This window comes from Castor canadensis, chromosome 11 (genome assembly GCF_047511655.1).
Source record: "Castor canadensis chromosome 11, mCasCan1.hap1v2, whole genome shotgun sequence".
Taxonomy (NCBI): domain Eukaryota; kingdom Metazoa; phylum Chordata; class Mammalia; order Rodentia; family Castoridae; genus Castor; species Castor canadensis.
In genome coordinates this window covers 87,895,123-87,914,323 of record NC_133396.1, presented here as the reverse complement: position 1 = coordinate 87,914,323, position 19,201 = coordinate 87,895,123, and the positions used below count along the sequence as shown (strand labels likewise).

Here is a 19,201-nt window from a genome sequence, read left to right as displayed (position 1 = left end):
AACAGTTGAGCCTGAAGAGGCACTGGGACAAGACTGGAATGCCACCTAAGCAACTGTTTCCATAATCACTCTTCTGCTTGGCTTTCCAGATGCTATCTGCTTCATTTTCTGAAAACAAGGCTTTCTCTGCTTGTAAGTGCACAACTATCACCAAATTTACATTCAAGTGAACAACAGAAATGGGCCAGCCATCTCAGTGTAACAATTCCAAATTCTTGCAAAAATCTAATTGGCTACTCCAGGATCAGGTGACTGCTGATATTGTTTTAAGACAAGCTGGGTAATAAAAATCATCATTCAAACAACCTGAGGCTCTCCTGAGCATGGAGGCAATGTGCAAAGAATCACAATTCTAGATTTGTCTCTTGTTCTGGGAGCACATGAAATCTAAGTGAAAGCCAAGAAATTGGTCAGCTAAAATGTTAAAGCCAGGCATGGTGGTGGTACATGCATGCGATCCCAGCTCCCAGGAGGCTCAGGCAGGATTCTAAGTTGGAGGCCATTCTGGTCTACTTAGGGACACAAGTGTCTCAAAAACCATAAAACACTCAACAAAAATCAGAACTTGTGGCTCAAATCCAGATCAAAGACATCTGTTTTGTTTGGCCCATTTGACATTTAAATGGTAAAATGGGCCTACCACGTGTGAGGTCCCAAGTTTGATATCCAGCACTACCAAAGTGGGGAGTCATGAAAATTATTTAGAAAACATCCACTGAGTTTGGGAAGTCGAAAGTAGGTTTTACTGTTTTTTTTGGTTGGCCGGGTATTGGACTCAGGGCTTCATGCTTGCAAAGCAGGCAGCTACCAGTTGAGCCACACCTCCAATTCATTTTTGTTTTATTTTGGAGATGTGGATCTCATGGACTATTTGTATGGGCTAGCCTTGAACCGCAACCTCTCCAGCTCAGCCTCCCAAGTAGCTAGGACTGCAGGTGAGCCGTTGGCTCCAGACTCATGAGTGGGTTTGATATGAAAAGTAAGTGGGGGCTGGAAGAAAGCTGATTAGAATAGGATAAGAAAACAATTCCATTTTGAAAGGAAATTATCTAAAACTTGGAACCAAGGCAAAAAAAGTCCTTTGAGTCATTTCAGCATCAAACCAAAGTAAAGGATTACAGTTCCTTTCACTGTTCTAATTCTATTGATTAAAATATTCTGTATTTTAATTTGTAATTTTTCGCCAATAAATGCAAATCCCCACTTTATTAGTGCAAAATCCTAAAGGTTACAGTTTATTACCCTACAGTAATATTTTGTATCTCACCAATTTATATTCCACTTTGTAACCTTATACTAATATCCATTACTAAGTTGTCTATAAATATCCAGTAGTTCAAATATGCTTTAACATCTTTCTGGTTTCCTTATCAACTAATTAGATAAAATATTTGTCATACATTTGAATAAAACTCTTGAATAGAAATTTCTGAATAAAAATCTTGAAATTACACTGCAACAAAAATTTTTGATTACTATCAAAGGAAGACTCAGACCAAAATCTTTTAAAGTTTATTTGCAAGAAACGTGTGCAAGGAAATCCAGCCTTTAGAAGAACAGGGTCACAAAGTAGAAATTACAAGTGTTTAAGTGAAAAACTACAAAATTCCAAGTTTATAGAATCTAGAAATTGTTCAGTGTGGAAACAATTCTCACACTGTTGTCACATTTTCAAACACCAGCATTGAAAAAGCTGTTTCGTTGATTTTAGGGAATGTAATTTTACGAGAAAGGCTTAGGCTCAAGGTTTCATTTATATGGGGAATAGAACTTCATACCATAACCCTGATGTGTACTTGGTTGTGGTATCACTATTGTCACTTTATTTTTTCTTGTGGTGCTGAGCATCAATCTCTGGGCCTTGCACATGCTAGCTAAGCACTCTATGACACCTACATCCCCAGCCCTTTTGTCATTTTTGTTTTACCTCAGGATGTAAGGCTTTTTCCCCTGACTTTAGGAACCACTGTAACTCAGTTATTCAGAATGACAGCAGGGTATGAAGTGAGCTTTCCTTCTACATGGTAGATGTAGGGACTGTTAAAAGATACAGCTAGAGAAATCAAATTGAGTTTGTTTTCTTGACTCATTAGGATGGGAGATTTTAAATGCTGGCAAAAAGAAAAAGATGTGGGAGAGAATGGTCGTAATTGCCAACCTTCTTTAGGGGAAACTAAAACAGAAGGGTTGGAGTATTGCTGAATAGGTTCAATAAAATGACCAAGGGCCCAGGTAATGGCACAAGGGTTAAGGGAATGTTAAAATTGATGATCACAAATCTAGCTTTACAGGCAACTAAAGGGGAAAGAATGAACACGCCAAAGGATTGTATTGTTGCTGTGGTAGAATTAGGGAGTAGGAGTGCTAGAAAAACATAACTGTCTTCAAAACATGAACCTTTGGAATTTAAGGTTTTAGAAATGGGCAATTCTGAGAATAAGGCATAGTCATGAAGATATCTGAGTAATAAAACCAGAGCTAATGTTTATAGCACATGTACATATGTTTTCATGGTGAAAAGTCTGAGAAAAAATTTTAACCAAACATTTAACAAGTTTCACTTAGCAAAATACACCCAAAAGGAAACTGCAGTACAAAGCAAACTTTAAGTGAAGGCCTCATCAATTCCTACAGTATTAATATTGTGTCTCAATTCTTAAAACTAACTTTTAAAAAGCTTAAACTTAACCTAAAAGATTTTAAATGAAAATATAAACTAGAATGGATGAGAAATGTTTCTCTTTGAATTAGGGATCTAACTGGGGGAGTGGCTCAAGTGATAGAGTGCCTAAGTAGCAAGCACAAGGCCTTGAGTTCAAACCCCAGTATTGCCAAAGACCACTATATATAGATATATATACACACATACACACACACGAATATATATACACGTATATATGTATATATTCATGTGTATATATAAATTAGGGATCTAGCACCTTTGAGTTCTCAAAAAAAGTACGTCTCCCCAATGTGCTCATTGTGGTGTGGTGTAAAAGATCCACTTTTACCATACTTAACTCAGATAACATCACTAAAGTAACTACCAAAATGTTAATACAGAAAAGCAGAAAAAAATGTTTTTAGTTCACTTAATAACACATGCGAGAAGAAAGGTTTGCATAAGAAAACACTGAAGATGTAATTTTTAATCTAGATTTCACAAACTCGGTGCAAAATGGGTCCCACAACTTCCTCTAGAGTTATAAACTGCTCTTCACTGCTTATAAAAATTTGATTGAAATAACTCAAATGCTCCTAGAAAACTAGTCATATCCACCCATGCTGTTCTGACCGCTATAGCTGGCCCCGTAACAGCCACTCACTGACTGGCTCTCCAGGCCACTGTAAGTGGCCTGGGCCGCAGACACCCCCATGCCCTGCATCACTTGGCTGCTATAAACTCCATTGCTGGCCCCTGTTGTTGAATTCAGGAACAGTTCTATGTATCTGTGCTGCATGTTGGCCCTGTCTTTTGACATAGCTGCCACAGCTTCTTCATGGGTGGCAAACTCAACATCAGCTTCTCCTGTTACTCTTCCATCAGGGCCAATCTCAATATGAACTTTCACTGGGTTGAGTGGAGAGAAGAAGTTGTAAATGTCGTTCTCAGTCGCTTTGTAGGGCAGCCCCCTCATGTGGACACAGTGGCCAGTGGTGCTCTGCACTGTGAACTCACTGTCTCCGTATCTATGGTCATACATTCCCGAGAGACAGTAGTTGAGGTCTCTTCCAAACAGGTCAGTGAAGCCATAGCCATAGCTGAGGCCGCTGTACTCCTCGTAGCCTCCATAGTTTGCACTGTAGGCACTGGATCTCATCCTCTCCAGGCCTGCCTGTTTCACAATGCCAATATACCTCCGGGCTGTGCCAGGCCGATCATAGGGCCCTGGCCGCTGTACAGACATGAACTTAAAAGGAGAATCTGAGTATGATCTAACTTCCTCCTGACTGCTCTTGAACACTTCAATATACCTGTGCCCTATTCTCTCCTTGTGCTTCCCTAGAGCCTTATCAGCTAACTCCTGCGAGGCAAACTGTACAAAGGCCTCCCCTGTAATCTTGCCCTCTGGGTCCACTGGTAATGTGATCCCGTTTGGCACAATTTCCAACCCTGAGAAGAACTGAACGATTTCTTCCTTTGTGCATCCAAATGGGAGTCCCCGAAGCCGCACGAAACCGTCGTTGGCGCTATCAGCACTGTTTGGACCACTGTGTTTCAACACCCAATCCATCTCGGTTCTGTGTGACTTGAACACCTCAATGTACCGGTGTCCCATGCTTTCCCTGTCTTTTTTCAGGGCCAATTTTACATCATCTTGTGATTCAAGTTCAACAAAAGCCTCACCACTCTGCCTGCCTTCTCTAGTATAAATGAAATGGACACCTGCAACCCCATTGTGAATTGTGCAGTTGGAAAGAAAGTTCTGCACGTCCTCAACTGAACAGGACCAGGGCAGACCACGAAGTTTGACCACGAAGCCTTCACCTCCCTCGGGGCCCAGCATCATGAACACTTGACAGGGCAAATGTCAGACAAACTTGTGCACAGTTTTTTGTAGCTTAAAGAACTAGAGGTGCGTTCAGTAGGAGACACTTATGATAATAATGAATTGTTCACTGAGGAAGGTAGAACTGGTTTCTGTTTTCATCCAGTAAACGTAAGCTACAGCCAGAGAACCCCAAATTCCACCTGATTCTTAAAAATGCAGAGGGTTGGGAGGGAAGTCCAGGTGCATCTTCTTTTTGTTCTTAATCTGAAATGGTACATATACATATTTTTAGGAACTATGACAAGTGTTTTTATATGAGTATCTTGAATTTAATTCCAAACACTGTAAGTATTCTAGTCCCTTTTCAGACATAGGAAAATAGAGGCTTCTGAGATTTTCAGTAACTAGTCCCAACTCACAGCTAATAAGATGTAAAAACTATATTTGAAATCAAATATGGCTCATCGAGAGCTTGCTTCCCAAACTTCCTTTGGTAAGAATCATGTAGGGATATATTAAAACATAGATGATCAGGTCTGTTAAATTTGTTAAGGCAGTATTTACTGATGGCCAACTATGCAAGTCTCTATACCAAGTGAGATTAAGTAAAAATGAGGTAAACAGAGAATCTGCCTCTGTGGAACTTTAATTCGAGTGCGGTTTTTTCAGTCTCAGTACTATTGACATTTTAAGTCAGATGATTCTTTGTTTGGGGGAAGGGGCTGTTTTGCACACTGTACGATGCTTACTAGTGTCCTTGACCTCCACCTATTAAATGCTGGTGGCATTTCCCCAACAGTGACAATCAAATGTCCTCCAGAAATTGTCAAAGTATGGGGGTAGAAAGCAGTGAGCAAAATATACACAACTGCCCCCATATGAGTACTATAAAAAGAAAAAGACTTAATAAATTTCAAGGAATAATAAGTATTATAAAGAACAGCAGGGAGAGAAGGTGAAGAAAAATAGTGAGGCTGATAAGGATGAAATTGATGGGATGGTGGGTAGGATGGTTTCTGATACATGAACTTGGTAGGCCTACACTCCCCCATTATTTAGTCAAACCCTAAATATTGTTGTGAAGGCATCTTGCCTGTATAATTAAAGCCCTAATCAGTTCATTTTGAGTAAACTGGGCCTGAATGAATCAACTGGAAGATCTTAAAAGCTAGCAGGGTGAAGCTTCCTGTAGAACAGAGTTCTACCCAGCTTGTTCTTCCCTCCCAGAGTCCTGTGAATAAAAGCTTCAATCGGAGACAAAGTCTGCCTATCTTCCATTCCTGCCTAAGTGGACTACAGATTTTGGACTTGTGTAGCCAGTCTCCACAAATGTATAAGTCAATTCTTACTCATTCTTTTATTCTTTCTCCTACTAATTCTGCTTTTCTGAACCTTGACTAACACAGTCTAGAAGAGCCTCCTAGTATCACTTTTAAGAGACCCTACATGGCCAGGTGCTGGTAGCTCACTCCTGTAATCCTACCTACTCAGGAGGCAGAGATCAGGAGGACTGTGGATTGAAGCCAGCCCAGGTAAATAGTTCTTGAGACCCTATTTCAAAAAAATCCATCACAAAAATATGGGCTGGGGGAGTGGATCAAGTGGTAAGAACACCTAACAAGTGTGAGTCTCTGAGTTCAAACCCCAGTACTGAAAAAAAAAAAAAAGAAAAAAGTGTAAGATCTGGAGGAAGAGCATTCTAGGCAGAGAAAAAGCAGAGTAGATTTGTACATGAGAGAAAACTCGGTAGGTTCAAGGAGTAACAAAAATGCCATGCTTGTAAGAGGGAGAGAGTAGAAAGGAGACTGGTGATAGCAGTGTTTGATTTCTGACATAGTTTGAAGATTATAGAACAGCATGTAGGGACTGAGACCAAAGACTCAGTCACTTGGCTTGATAAATTCAGATAATTAGGGGATGTCTTCACCCAGTACAAGGGTGATCTTGTTCCTATTTCATTAAGTAATCAATTCATGGCTATTGGTTGGACACTTCTGAGGTCTAACTTATTACTGGAGAAGGCAAAAAGCCAAGAAGAATTTTCTTATAAAGAAGGGGGAAAATTCCTCAAGTCAGCTTCCCAATTTCCACACAATTCACAGGGAACTTGATATCCACGACTAAAAACAAGTAACTTCACAAGTGGAAGTTTAGCAAGGGTTTATTTTAGCAAAACAGAATGGAGAGATTAAAAAAAAAGAAAAAATGAAATGTAGGGATGGAACAGAGAAGCTAAAAAAATGGTGTTTTTTTTCCATGAGTGTTTTATATTTTCTAACCTGGTATCAGAGACAATGAGTTTAGAGTGGGTGTATTATCCACAACATGGCTAAGACTTTTTTGGGCGTGGAACTGGGGTTTAAATTCAGCGCTTCAGGCTTGCAAAGCGCTTTACCACTTGCGTTACACCTTCAGTCCATTTTGCTCTAGTTATTTTGGATATAGGGTCTCATGAACTATTTACCAGGGCTGGCCTCCAACAGAGATCCTTCCAGTCTCAGCCTCCCAAGTAGCTAAGGCAAAATAGGTCTTTTTATTATTCTAAAACACGGAGAAGAGTGGTCTAACTTTACCAGAAACACAGGACAATAGGTGCCAGGCATGTTTTTGAAATTTCTGTCTACCTATTCAGAGTGAACAGGTACACTCAGACCTACAGATTGCCTCTGTAGGTCTCCCTATTCTTGTAACTTAAGAGCTAAAGGAGGTGATGAGAACTGTTGAGAACTCTTAAGATCTAAAGGAGGTGGTGAGAACTGTTTCCAGCTCTGACTTTTCAGGTTTTTCTGATTATGTTTTAAATACTGAGTTTGGTCTGTTTAATGTTATTTTTAACTCCTTGTCGCCTCGTCTATCAATTAACTCATACAAAATTCGCAGCACTTAGATCATTCCATTAACTTTAACAGGATCTTACTATGTTTTCCAGACTGGTCTGGAACTGGGGGTGGGGGTAGGGGTAGGAAAAAGGATCATCTGATTCTCGGTGGACCTGGCGCCTTAACCTCCACTAGGCTTTTAACATTTCCAACACTTTGGAAAATTCCCTCCTGGGCCTTAAGTATAAACTACAAAAGAACCTACACAAATACACGTTTACAGCTCAGTGAAATCTCTGTAAAATGCATACACCTACCACCAGTATCCAAATCAAGAAACAATACCTGAACCTTTCAAAAGCCCCCTGGTAGTTCCTGAGATTTCCCTCCCCACTCCGGGAAAGACTGCTTTCATTTTCAATACTCTAGGCTTTAGAACTGCTGGTTTGCGACTTCATTTAAATGGAAGTAAACTATGAATTTTTTCGCCTGTCTGCTTTCCCTTAAGTCACCGTGTGTGAGATGTGTTGATCGTTTTTCTATTAACCGCTCTTCCGACTCTACTACGCTAACGGCCAGCCTGACCTTTTCTTTTTTGGGGGGGGGACTCTACTACACTAACGGCCAGCCTAACGTTAAATTATACTAGTTGTACTAGGGGTACACTGACATTTATAAAAGTCCTTACAATATATTATAGTTGAATTCACCCCCTCCATCATTCCAGCCAGCTTTTTCCTTCCCTGACTTGCTGATTCTAATCACCTCGCCTCCTTGGGCAATCTCCAAAACTGACTGTGGGCTACGTGACCTTTCGAGGACTACTGGTTATGTTTTCAACTGTGTTGCAGACGTCTTAATGCTGCCAGAAATTAAAATAACCTTTAAAGTGGGTTTCTCTGGGGCTTTACTGAGCGAACGAGAGAACCGGAAGCAGAATAGAGTCCCAAGAAAAGTAATTTCGCCACATTTCCTCTGAGAGTCAACAGGCTCACTTACATCGAATCCAAACCCAGGTGAGAACTACAGACTTGCGGAATGGTCTTAAAAAGGGCGAAGACGCTGGAAAGACGTGCTTCAACAGTTCACGAAGGGCGGGACCGATATTTCGGCCACAAAATGAGGTTCCTCGGGTCAGTCGCCTTAACCCTGGGTCGCGCTACGGAGCCCTGTCACGTGGCCAGCGCAGCCCCGCCCCCCTACGACCTCCCGTGATGACGCCACACGTCAGGAACGCTAGGTGCGTTACGTTTCCAGCGCGCCAAACCCACTAAAAAAATCAAAGAGTTCCCTTCAGGAGTCTCCCACGCTTCATACGTTCAAATTTTTTCCCGTTTTTACACAATTAGGCTTCTCCTTCTCCTCTTTCTTGCCCTTTTCTCGCGGCGGCTGACTAGCCTAAGACAAGATGGCCGCCTAGCTAGCCTGGTGTCCTAGAGAAGACGGAAGCAGCCCACCCTCTAGCCACTTCCCATTTGGACCCCAAAGATCTACACGTTATTTCCGGGGCTGGGATAAAGTAGCGGTTCCAACCTGCGACTGCGCAGCGAGGAGAAAACGCGGTCAAAGTATAATACGCACAGTTGCCGGGGCGGGGAGGAAGAGGCGTCACTCTTCTCGAACTGCTGCTAGTGCGCTCGCGAGAGTTGAGCGTTGCTAGGCGTCTCCGTGGGTGGGCGGGGCCTGGTGGGTAGGGCGGGGCGGGGCTGAACTAGGCGGGCGGTGTTCCTGGTGGGCGGTGCGGCGGCCTCGCGAAAGTTCCAGAGGCGCCGCGTGCAGAGGACGGGCTAAGGTCTAGCGCTCAGTCGGGTGTAAGCGCCGGGTGCTGACTCTACGCTCGCGGTGAGTGCGCTCTGTGCGACGTTTCCTGTCCGCTCCGGTGCACCGCTGCAGCCCCAGCCCTCGTCTTGATCCGGCGACCATGGCTTCAGCTTTGGAGGAGGTAAGGAGGTCCCGCTTCGTTTCTTCCTCGCTGCATCGTTCCGTGGCGGCGGCGGCGGCAGCGCCATGCCCCGGGGCCGCCCTTCCCGCCGCACCTCGGGTCGTCTCGGCCTTCCACGCCATCCACCTGCCCCTGGTGCCGCGGGCCCTCGGTGCGGGGGATCGGGGGTGTGTCGGGGTTCTGGGCTGCAGCAGCGCCGGTCACCTTCGCGTTTCAGATCCTCAGGCCCTCTCCGCTCCCATTTGCTGGCCAGGGGACAGGAAGCCTCATGAAATTAAAGCTTAAGTGCAAAAATCGAGTGTCAGCCTGGGTCTGGGGCAGTTGGAAGGTGTTCCTCTACCCGTGCAAGGAGCGGTGTTACTCTGGGAAGTTATTTTGCCTTCCTGATGCCACAGTAGTAGCCATTCCATAGGATGGTTGTAAGTGTTAGGTGTTATTTCTGAACGTGTGAGCCAGTGCTTGCGCACTGCAATCTGATGAAGGCATTTTTGGTTTTTTCTGGTGTGGGGATGGCACCTAGGGCTTCGCGCTTAAATCGCTCTACCACCTAGCTACACCTCAGAACGATATAGATAAGGTTTTTTTTTCAAATAATTCGAAAATTAGTTGAAACAACTGGTAGGGAATTGAATGGATTTCTCTTTTAGCTCAATACATTCTGAACGTGGGAGAGTTAACTTTTTTGGAGCCTTAGTTTGCTCAGTTACAAAGCGGACATAATACTTCTATTATCTTTTTCTGGCCTATGTAGGATTGTGCATAACACACTTGTTATTCACAGTGACATGTTGGGTACCTATTCATTATAATTTGCCTTCCAGAGATTTCTCCTTCAATGTGAAAAGCAGGTACTGACTGGGAAGTCTCAATGGTCTTTTTTTAAGTAAAAAAAAAAAAAAAAGTCAGCCTTAAATGCAGAAAAATTAATGTGGCGTTAAATTACGAGTGGGTAACAGAAATAACAGGCCTTGGAGACCATGTGCCTTGAGGAGAGACTGAGATAGCTTTACAGTCAGACATGTGGATCACTCAGTAAGTATCTTCTTCACAGTAAAGGACTTTCAGTTTTAAATACTGAGATACACATTTGGAGTGTACAATTCAGTAGTTCTTAACATATTCAGGGATGTGCAGCAATGACCATTATCTAGTTCCAGAATATGTTCATTCCAGAAAGAAACCCATTAAGTGTCCTTTAAATAGTCACTCCTTCCCATCAGCCCCTGACCTCCAGAAATCTTTTTCTCTCTGGATTTGCCTATTTAGGCATTTCATATTAGCGGAATCAAACTATATGTGGCCTTTTGTTTTTCGTTCTTGTGACTTAGCATGATATTTTCCAGTTCATCCCCGATGTGGCATGTAGTACACCATTCTATATCCCATTATGCAGATACAGTACATTTCGTTTATCCACTCACCAGTTAATGCACTCTCCACTTTCCCCCTTCTTGACTATTAGGAATAGTCTTGTGAATACTTGTGTATACAAGGGTTTCTTTTTTTGTGGACATGATTTCAGTTCTCTAGGGTTTATACTTGGTGGAATTGCTGGGTCATATAAAAGAACTGCAAGACTGCTTCTAAAGTGTTTGTACCACTTCATATTTCCACAAGAAATGTATGAAGGGTCCAGTTTCTCCATGTGCTCATCAACATTTGTTATTTTCTGGGACTTCCTTGGTTTTGTTTTTATACCCTCCCAGTGAGTGTGAACTGGTATTTCATGGATTTAATGTGCATTTCCCTAATGACTAAAGAGTTTGAGCATCTGTTCCTGTGCTTGGTGTATGTTTGTGTATCTTTGGAGAAAAGTCTATTCAAGTCCTTTTTTGAAGCAATTTGTTTTGAAGGCACCTTTGTGAATAACTAACTAGGAAATAGATAAAAGAAGATAAAGGGATAGGGGTAAAAGGGAGGTACATATTTTCATACAAAAAAAGTGCCCTAATTTTAAATCCCAGTACCAACAAAACAAAACAAAAAGAAGTGCATGCCAAGAAGGCAAGGAAAATTACAAGATAAATTAGATAAGAAAACGCATCTAGGTCATACTCAGAAACCTCACCAAAGGAATCACATCTTTGCTGGTTTCAGGTCTGCAAATAACAGTGTTGAGGACTGTAAGTTGCTTCAGTAGATAATTCTGCCCTAAAGATTCCTACTTCAGTCAAAAAGCAGAACCACTTGTTTAGATTTGGTACAGTTCCTTTCTATTTGTTTTTGTTAAATAAATCCCTACTCTAGGAACAAATACTCATTTTACAGTTCAATATTTTTATTATGTCGGTCATAATAAAATCAATGCGAATTTTTGAACCACTAAAAGATTACTTTGAACGCAACATCTTGGCTCTAGGCTTTTAAGATTACCGTTAGCTTGCAAATTTTTGTTTTAGTAATGCGAGTTTTTCTGGGTGAGAGATTGAGAACAGGAGCTGGATACTCTTGGGCCTTTAATATGTTACCTCTTATAAACAGGCAAAACAAGAACATCTGCCTCAAATGAGATAATAAAAAGACTTGGAGTGGTTAGGCTTTTAAGAAACTTAAAGGCTTTGAAACTCTTGTACTTTCAGTATCACACTGAGTTAGCTAACATTTAAAGTTTTTTTTTATATTGAGTGTTTTTTAACAAATTTTTTTATTATTAGGCTATATCTGTTGTACAGGGGAATTCATTGTGACAGTTCCAATGTACATTGGTTAGATCACCCCCACCTATGTTGAGTCTTTTATTTAATATGAAGCTGTAATGTAAGATTTTTTTTTCCTGGTCAAATTGCCTAGTGTCAAGCCAGAAATCAGTTACTTACAATTGTATCAGGAGAATTGGGGAAAACACATAAGCGTATTGATTTTCTAACTGTCTTTGACTATGGAACTTCATTAAGATGTTGGTTCTATCTCTAAAAAATAGAAAAGACTTTAATAGGTGATGTAGTGACACAAGAAGAAAACAAGCTTTTGTAAAAGATCAGTTTCCAAGAGTTATGTTCATTTTGGATCCTGTGTTGACTGTTCCTCTCTGCAAACAAATCCCAGATTTCTCACCGTAAGATTGACCCACCTGCTGAACAGTGTTGTTTCTTAAAAGCCAAATTTTTTTTGTCTTAAATTCAAACTTACAGGGGCTATTTGGGATAGGAGAATGAATGTGGACCAATCACTAAAGAAAACAGTGTTCGTTACTTCAGTAAAGTTGCCATAATCTTCACCACACCGTGGTCAACGTGGATTCTCATCTTTCTTCAGTACTTAAAAATTATCTAATATCTGATGGTGCTAGGCTGGGTATTATAAGGAAATTTTTTTTTAAAAATTTAAAATCTATCATATTGTAGGTTTCTTGTAAATAAAATGTTCTAAAACAAAGGTAGATAACAGCCAACCAAACTGAAAAACTTAAGCTTGATTACTTGTTGTTTGGTTCAAGATTAAGTTTTCCTTTAAAAAAAAAAGCTTACTTACAGTCTGGCAGGCTACAGGGAAAAAAACTAAAGTTGTAACTCCTAGAAAATAGGTGAACTTCTTAATTTTTAGTTTGTATTTCAGTAAGTTGAAATGAGTGATAGGTCTTACTTATCATAACTAACTTACTTTCTTTTTAACACAGCTTCAGAAAGACCTAGAAGAGATAAAGGTGCTGCTGGAAAAGTCCATTAGGAAAAGAGTATGTGATGTGCTTACAGCTGAAAAATCTAAGATCGAGACTGAAATAAAGAACAAGATGCAACAGAAATCACAGAAGAAACCAGAACTTGACAATGAAAAGCCATCTGCTATGGTTACTCCCATTACAACAGGATACACAGTGAAAATCAATAATTATGGTATGACTTGCTCCCCTACATGTAGTTCTTTTCTGCAAAGCAAAAACAACTTTCCCCACATTTATTCACTTATATATATTGTATACTTTTTTTTTTTTCCTTGCGGTACTGGGATTTAAACTCAGGGTCTCATGCTCATGCTTGCTAGGTAGGTGCTTTTACCTCTTGAGCCACTCCACCAGCCCTTTTGTGTGTGTGATGGATTTTTTTGAAAGCAGGTCTTGCAAACTGTTTGCCCAGGCTGCCTTTGAACTGCAATGCTCCTGATCTCTGCCTCCCAAGTAGCCACAATTGTAAGCATAAGCCACCAGTGTCCAACTTCTACGTTATATTTTTGACAATATGCTTTTTTTATGGTAATGTAATTTTTTTTTTCTTCATTTATTCATATGTGCATACATTGTTTGGGCCATTTCTCCCCCCCTGCCCCCTCCCCCCACAATATGCTTTTCTTTTTTTAAAAATGGAGTTTAAATATTCTATTGACAACTCACATAGGTTAGACACTGTTAATAATTTGACAAAATATATGGAAATGGCATTTATTAGATATTAGTGGATTAGTCACATTAACAAGGTTTTAATGTAGAATTGGAATCTGTTGTTTTGGTTTAATTTTGAGATGGGGCATCTCACTATGTTGCATAGGCTGGTCTCAGAACTCATTGGCTCAAGTGAGCCTCCTGCTTAGCTTCCAGGATAGCTGAGAGTACCACCATGTCCAGCATAAGAATTGGAATCTTGCCAGCACTTAATCCCCATCTCAATCAATACCTGGGTGTGGTGGCACACATGCACCTGCCATCCCAGGCTACATGGGAGGCAGAGATTGGAAGACTTGCAGTTCCAGACCGGCCTGGGCAATTAGCAAGACCTCATCTCAATAGAAAAAGCTGGGCATGGTGATGTGCACCTGTCATCCCAAGGACAATGGTGGGAAGCATGAATAGAATTGTGGTTCAGGCCAGCCTCAGCAAAAAGCGAGACCCTGTCTCCAAAATAACCAGAGCAAAAGGGGCTGGAGGCGCCTTGCCTAGCAAGCACAAAGCCCTGAGTTCAAACCCCAGTGACCACCAAAAAAAAAAAAACAAGGTAATATTTACTGAAAGAAATAAAAAGAGCATGGGCTTTGTGTGTAGACACTTGAATTTGAGTCTGTTGTCTGCTGCTTGCTAGATGCCTAACTTTGAAGTACTTAACTGTTTTGAGGCTCACTTTCTCCCATCTAGGAAAATTATTTTAATTTTTTTTCATGTTTCTATTACTGGGTTTTCATATTTTTATCCTACTGAGTTTTATTATGAACCACATGCATGTGGTGGTTTAGAGACTCATAAGTCTTACTCATGTCTTTTCTCTTTGTTGCTGTTGCTAGGATGGGATCAGTCAGATAAGTTTGTGAAAATCTACATTACCTTAACTGGAGTTCATCAAGTTCCCCCTGAGAATGTGCAGGTGCATTTCACAGAGAGGTGAGTTGTCATCATCATGAAAGAGACAGTGATCAGTGAAGAGTCAGATTTCATCTCTGTATAGTTTCTAAAATTCTGTTTAAATTATGCTTTATGTCTACTCTGAAGAAGTGTGAAAATCATCTGGGATAGGCAAATACACATGCTGAAAAAAAGCTTGTGGCTTATTTTTCAACAAGTACAGTGTGCTGTTCATAGAACCAGAAAGATAATGCATTCACTATTGTATTGTAGGTCATTTGATCTTTTGGTAAAGAATCTAAATGGGAAGAGTTACTCCATGATCGTGAACAATCTCTTGAAACCCATTTCTGTGGATGGCAGTTCAAAAAAAGTGAGTGTAAATTTTTTTTTTTAACCTTACTAATTTGAACCTGGGTGATTTAGAATTGAGATGAACTAGAATTAATTTCTTTTCTGTATCAGGAACCATCAAACTGCAGCTAGCTTTCTGTTATATAAATAATGTGTTACAGGAACAGAGCCATTCTTGTATGTATTGTTTGTAGCAGCTTTTTCATTAAAATGGCAGAGTTCAATAGCTGTAGCAAATCATTATAACCCACGAAACCAAAAGTATTTACTGTCTGGCCTTTACAGAAAGTTTGCTATCTCATAACTGGAAGAACAGGTTATTATTGTGCCTTGGTCTCCCCATTTACACAGTGGTAATTTATTTCACAAAGTTGGAATGATATACTGAAATGAAACACATACATATGAAGTGTTTAAATTAAGGATGGGTAATGTTAGGTCCACAATGTTTTTGATATATAAGAGAAGGTCTTAAATACTTAACCTAATTCGTAGTAGAAGCCGTAAAAATAATGAAACTGTCTTTAAAAACTATTATTCATACTTCTCACTAATTCAGTCAGTCCCTCTTTTTATCCAGTTTTATGTTTAGGGAATCAGGCAATTCTTCCATCTATTTAAAAGTAACATTAATTACAACTTATTGGTTAGCTTGTGTCTCACTGCAATCCTCTTATCCACCAATCCCACAGATGAAGGAATACTCGAATGGCTCCTAGGAATTACACTGGTTGTTGTTGAAAGAATTGTATGTTATTCCTTTCTTTCTTGTCCTCCAAACACTTAACTCCATATTATCCTTTCCCTAAATCACTGAAATTCAACCTCTTTTCCTTCAAACACAACAAGATCATCTCTGGGAGCTATTCTGTTTGTTGTACCAATTCCTAGAATGTGCTTCTCCTGAATCTTAGGTTTCAGTTTCATATTTCTTCTTTTCCTACACCTTATGTTAACATCCTCTTTGTCTTTTTTGGCTGTTGAGGTTTGAACTCAGGGCCTCACACTTGCTAGACAGGCACTGTACAGCTTGAGCCACTCTGCCAGCCCTATTTTGTGTTGGATATTTTCAAGATAGGGTCTTATAAACAATTTGCCTGGCTTTGAACTGTGATCCTCCTGATCTCTTGCTCCCTAGTAGGTAGAATTACAAGTATGAGCGAGCCACTGGCGCCCAGCCCTCTTTATCTTGGTAGCACCTTCTAACTCTTTTAAGGTACATGGTCTTTTCCCTCAATGGTGTTCAGATTAAGTATTACTAGCACGCAGAATAAATCTTACACATACTAGGCACTTTGATTAATTAATAAACTTTATTTTCTAAATATGCATTTTTATCTCAATGTGTTCTTTCCCCACTTCTAGGTAAAAACTGATACAGTTCTTATCTTATGTAGAAAGAAAGTAGAAAACACACGGTGGGACTACTTGACTCAAGTTGAAAAAGACTGCAAAGAGAAAGAGTGAGTTTACTTTCCTTTCTTTAAGAAGTTTAAGTAGTTCATAGTTTGATTTTATGAATAATAGAGCTATACAGTCTGACCATTTATCTTTGGGGGCAGTACTAGAGTTTGAACTCTGGGCCTCATGCTTGATAAGCAGGCACTCTACCACTTGAGCCCCTCCATGAGCCCACCATTTATCTCTTGATGTCCACTGACTAACCTCATTGTCTTTTATCTGCTTTCAACCATCAGAGACCACTTGAAGAGGGCATGTGTCCAGAAAGTTGTATTTTAAAACAATTGTAGTTATAGTTGGCACTTAGGTACTAGCTCTCACCCCTGAGTATACTGGTGCTTTTACAGATACTGTGCCTATGGTCAGATATTTTATTTCAGGAGTTCCAGAAAGGCTCAGATACCAATGTATACTTTTAAAAAAAATTCCTCAGATGTTCCATATATGCATGTAGTTTCACTATCACTGGTTTAGAGTAAAAGAATAGAATATTTAGAATATTTTTATCTTTTTTGGTACTGGGGTTTGAACTCAGGGCCTCTACCTTGAGCCACTCCATAAGCCTTTTTTTGTGATTGGCTTTTTCAAGATAGGGTCTTGCAAACTGTTTACCCTGGATGGCTTCAAATTGCCTGATAGATGCCTCCTGAGTAGCTGGGATTACAGGCATGAGTCACCAGTGCCTGGCTCTTTTCATATTTTTTGAAGACAGGAGGTAGTATAGTCCAGGTTGGGCTCAGAACCTGAGGTCCTCCTACCTCGGTCTTTCCCAAGAACTAAGATTATGTGTGCACCACCACACTTGGCTTTAATTTTATCCTTCTGAATTACTGTTTCAAAGATTGTTTTGTTTTGTTTCAAAGATGGCTTCCATTCTGGATCAGTTCTGCTTTAAATTTTGTCCTGCAGTAAGTAGTGTACTACATTTAGTGACTTACCTCTTTATCACTCCTCCCCTGGTAGCCAGCATACACTTGGGAAGTGGTTGGCTAGAGTTAGGTATAGTAGACTACCTGGGGAATTAATTTTAAGTCTAGCCTAAGAACCTGTATATAGAGCCCTGTCTTACTGTATTTTCAGTACCCAGTACAGAATCTGGCAATTAATGAGTTGAATAAATAATTAAATATAAAACTAGCTGGACATGGTGGTACATGCCTATAATCCCAGTACTTGGGAGGCTAAGGCAAGAGCATTGCAAGTTAGAAGCCAGCCCAAACTATATATCACAGAGCGTGGTTCAAAAGAGAAGCATGTGTAAAGCTAATGGACTGAATTTGGGGGAACTAAAACCACACTGAACACTCTGCCTTCACCATTAGGCGCAGATCCATGTATCTTAGGTTTGAGAGAAGGGCTTTTCTAATTAAGACTATATGTGCTTCAGTATGTGTCCATGTGTAATGTACACTTGGGTTTTTCCTCAATATTATTTTTTTAATTATGAAAGAAACATGCTTCCAAAAAATCAAAACAAGTCCGAAAAAGTAAATGCTTTCTTATCTTTATTTTACCTATTACAACTCACTTGAAATCCCACTGCTTTGTGGTAACTCATTACCATTTTGATGGTCACTTTTTCATTTACTGAGTGTTTACATGTATGGTGGGTATGTATTTTCATTAAGATGGATTCATGTGTGCTATTTTGATTATATACTCTAGCTTCTTCCTCTTACTGCACCCTACCTAATTCTACTGGTGTTAACAACCTGAAATTGTATCTTTCCATGCTTCGACTTCTCCATTGTAGTGTTTTCTTTTTAACAGAAAGCCTTCCTATGACACTGAAGCAGATCCTAGTGAGGGATTAATGAATGTTCTAAAGAAAATTTATGAAGATGGAGATGATGACATGAAGCGAACTATTAATAAAGCCTGGGTGGAATCAAGAGAGAAGCAAGCCAAAGGAGAGACAGAATTTTGAGAGACTTAAGTCCTTTTGGGAACTGTGATGTGGAAATACTGATGTTTCTAATAAGGGAATGTTGGTGAGCTACACATAAATTTGACAGATAACTATTTACAAAGCCTTCTAAATAAAAGCAGTAAATTCTCCACTTCTTAGTGGAGGATTTATTTAAATAAAATAGGCTTATTAAATGCTTCCTCCAAAGATGGTTGTATTAGTACCCTGATCATTTTGTTCAAGAAAGGTTATATGGCATTCTCATTGAGACATGAAAAACAAGTTTTACCTACTGAAAATGCTGTTATGTGTTATTTCAGTCTAGGAGGTAGAAAACATAAGTATTTGCCTGTAAGCTCCTACTAATGTAAGAATAATTAAGAGCAAAACCAAATTTTTCCATAACATTCACATTTGAACATGTGTTTGAAAGTTGTTATAGAGCAGTTGATCATTTATTACCAGCTTAAGCGGTGCATATTCCTTGCATTACCATGTACTACTAATCCAGTCACAAAGGTTTCTGTTCAGATTCAAGTATTTGTTTATGAATATAGAACTGAAACTAAAAGGAAACTTGACAAGGATAGATAAGCATCTTTGTATAGTACCAACACTGGCAGGTTCTACCATGGATCAAATGGTTACAAAGTAATAACCATGAAGCAAAAGTAATTTGAAAGTCTACCGATTCCTATGTTCAATAAAGTTGGATTTTTATTTTATTTGTTTTGTTTGGTGGAATTGGGGTTTGAACTTTAGGCTTCACATTTGCAAAGCAGGCTCTCTATCACTTACAGGCTCTCTATCACTTGAGACACTCTTCCAGTCCATGTTGCTCTGGTTAATTTGGAGATGGGGATCTCATGAACTGTTTGCCTGGGCTGACCTTGAACTACAGTCCTCCCCATTTCAGCTTTCCAAGTAGGTAGCATTATAGGTGTGAGTCACCCACAC

At 40.0% G+C, this 19,201-nt stretch overlaps 2 protein-coding genes across 4 annotated transcripts; one reads left to right on the top strand and one right to left on the bottom strand.

Moving 5' to 3' along the window:
* Positions 1-1,498: 1,498 nt before the first annotated feature.
* Positions 1,499-8,987, bottom strand: LOC109687889 (heterogeneous nuclear ribonucleoprotein F-like). 3 transcript variants are annotated; one of them, XM_074047423.1, is made up of 2 exons: positions 8,894-8,987; positions 1,499-4,757 (listed from the first exon to the last, which is right to left on the bottom strand). In XM_074047423.1, the coding sequence occupies exon 2, from the start codon at positions 4,509-4,511 to the stop codon at positions 3,267-3,269; it is 1,245 nt and encodes a 414-aa protein (XP_073903524.1). In that variant the 5' UTR covers positions 4,512-4,757; positions 8,894-8,987; the 3' UTR covers positions 1,499-3,266. The 3 variants fall into 3 exon arrangements, with proteins under 3 accessions (XP_073903524.1, XP_073903523.1, XP_073903522.1); XM_074047422.1 differs by having other exon boundaries at positions 8,846-8,959; XM_074047421.1 differs by lacking the exon at positions 8,894-8,987 and adding an exon at positions 8,312-8,822.
* A 44-nt stretch (positions 8,988-9,031) lies between these two features.
* Cacybp (calcyclin binding protein) lies at positions 9,032-18,427 on the top strand. Its single transcript, XM_020165991.2, has 6 exons — positions 9,032-9,254; positions 12,871-13,087; positions 14,463-14,559; positions 14,794-14,893; positions 16,240-16,337; positions 18,106-18,427. Exons 1-6 carry the CDS (start codon positions 9,234-9,236, stop codon positions 18,260-18,262), a joined length of 690 nt encoding a protein of 229 aa, XP_020021580.1. The 5' UTR covers positions 9,032-9,233; the 3' UTR covers positions 18,263-18,427.
* Positions 18,428-19,201: the final 774 nt, after the last annotated feature.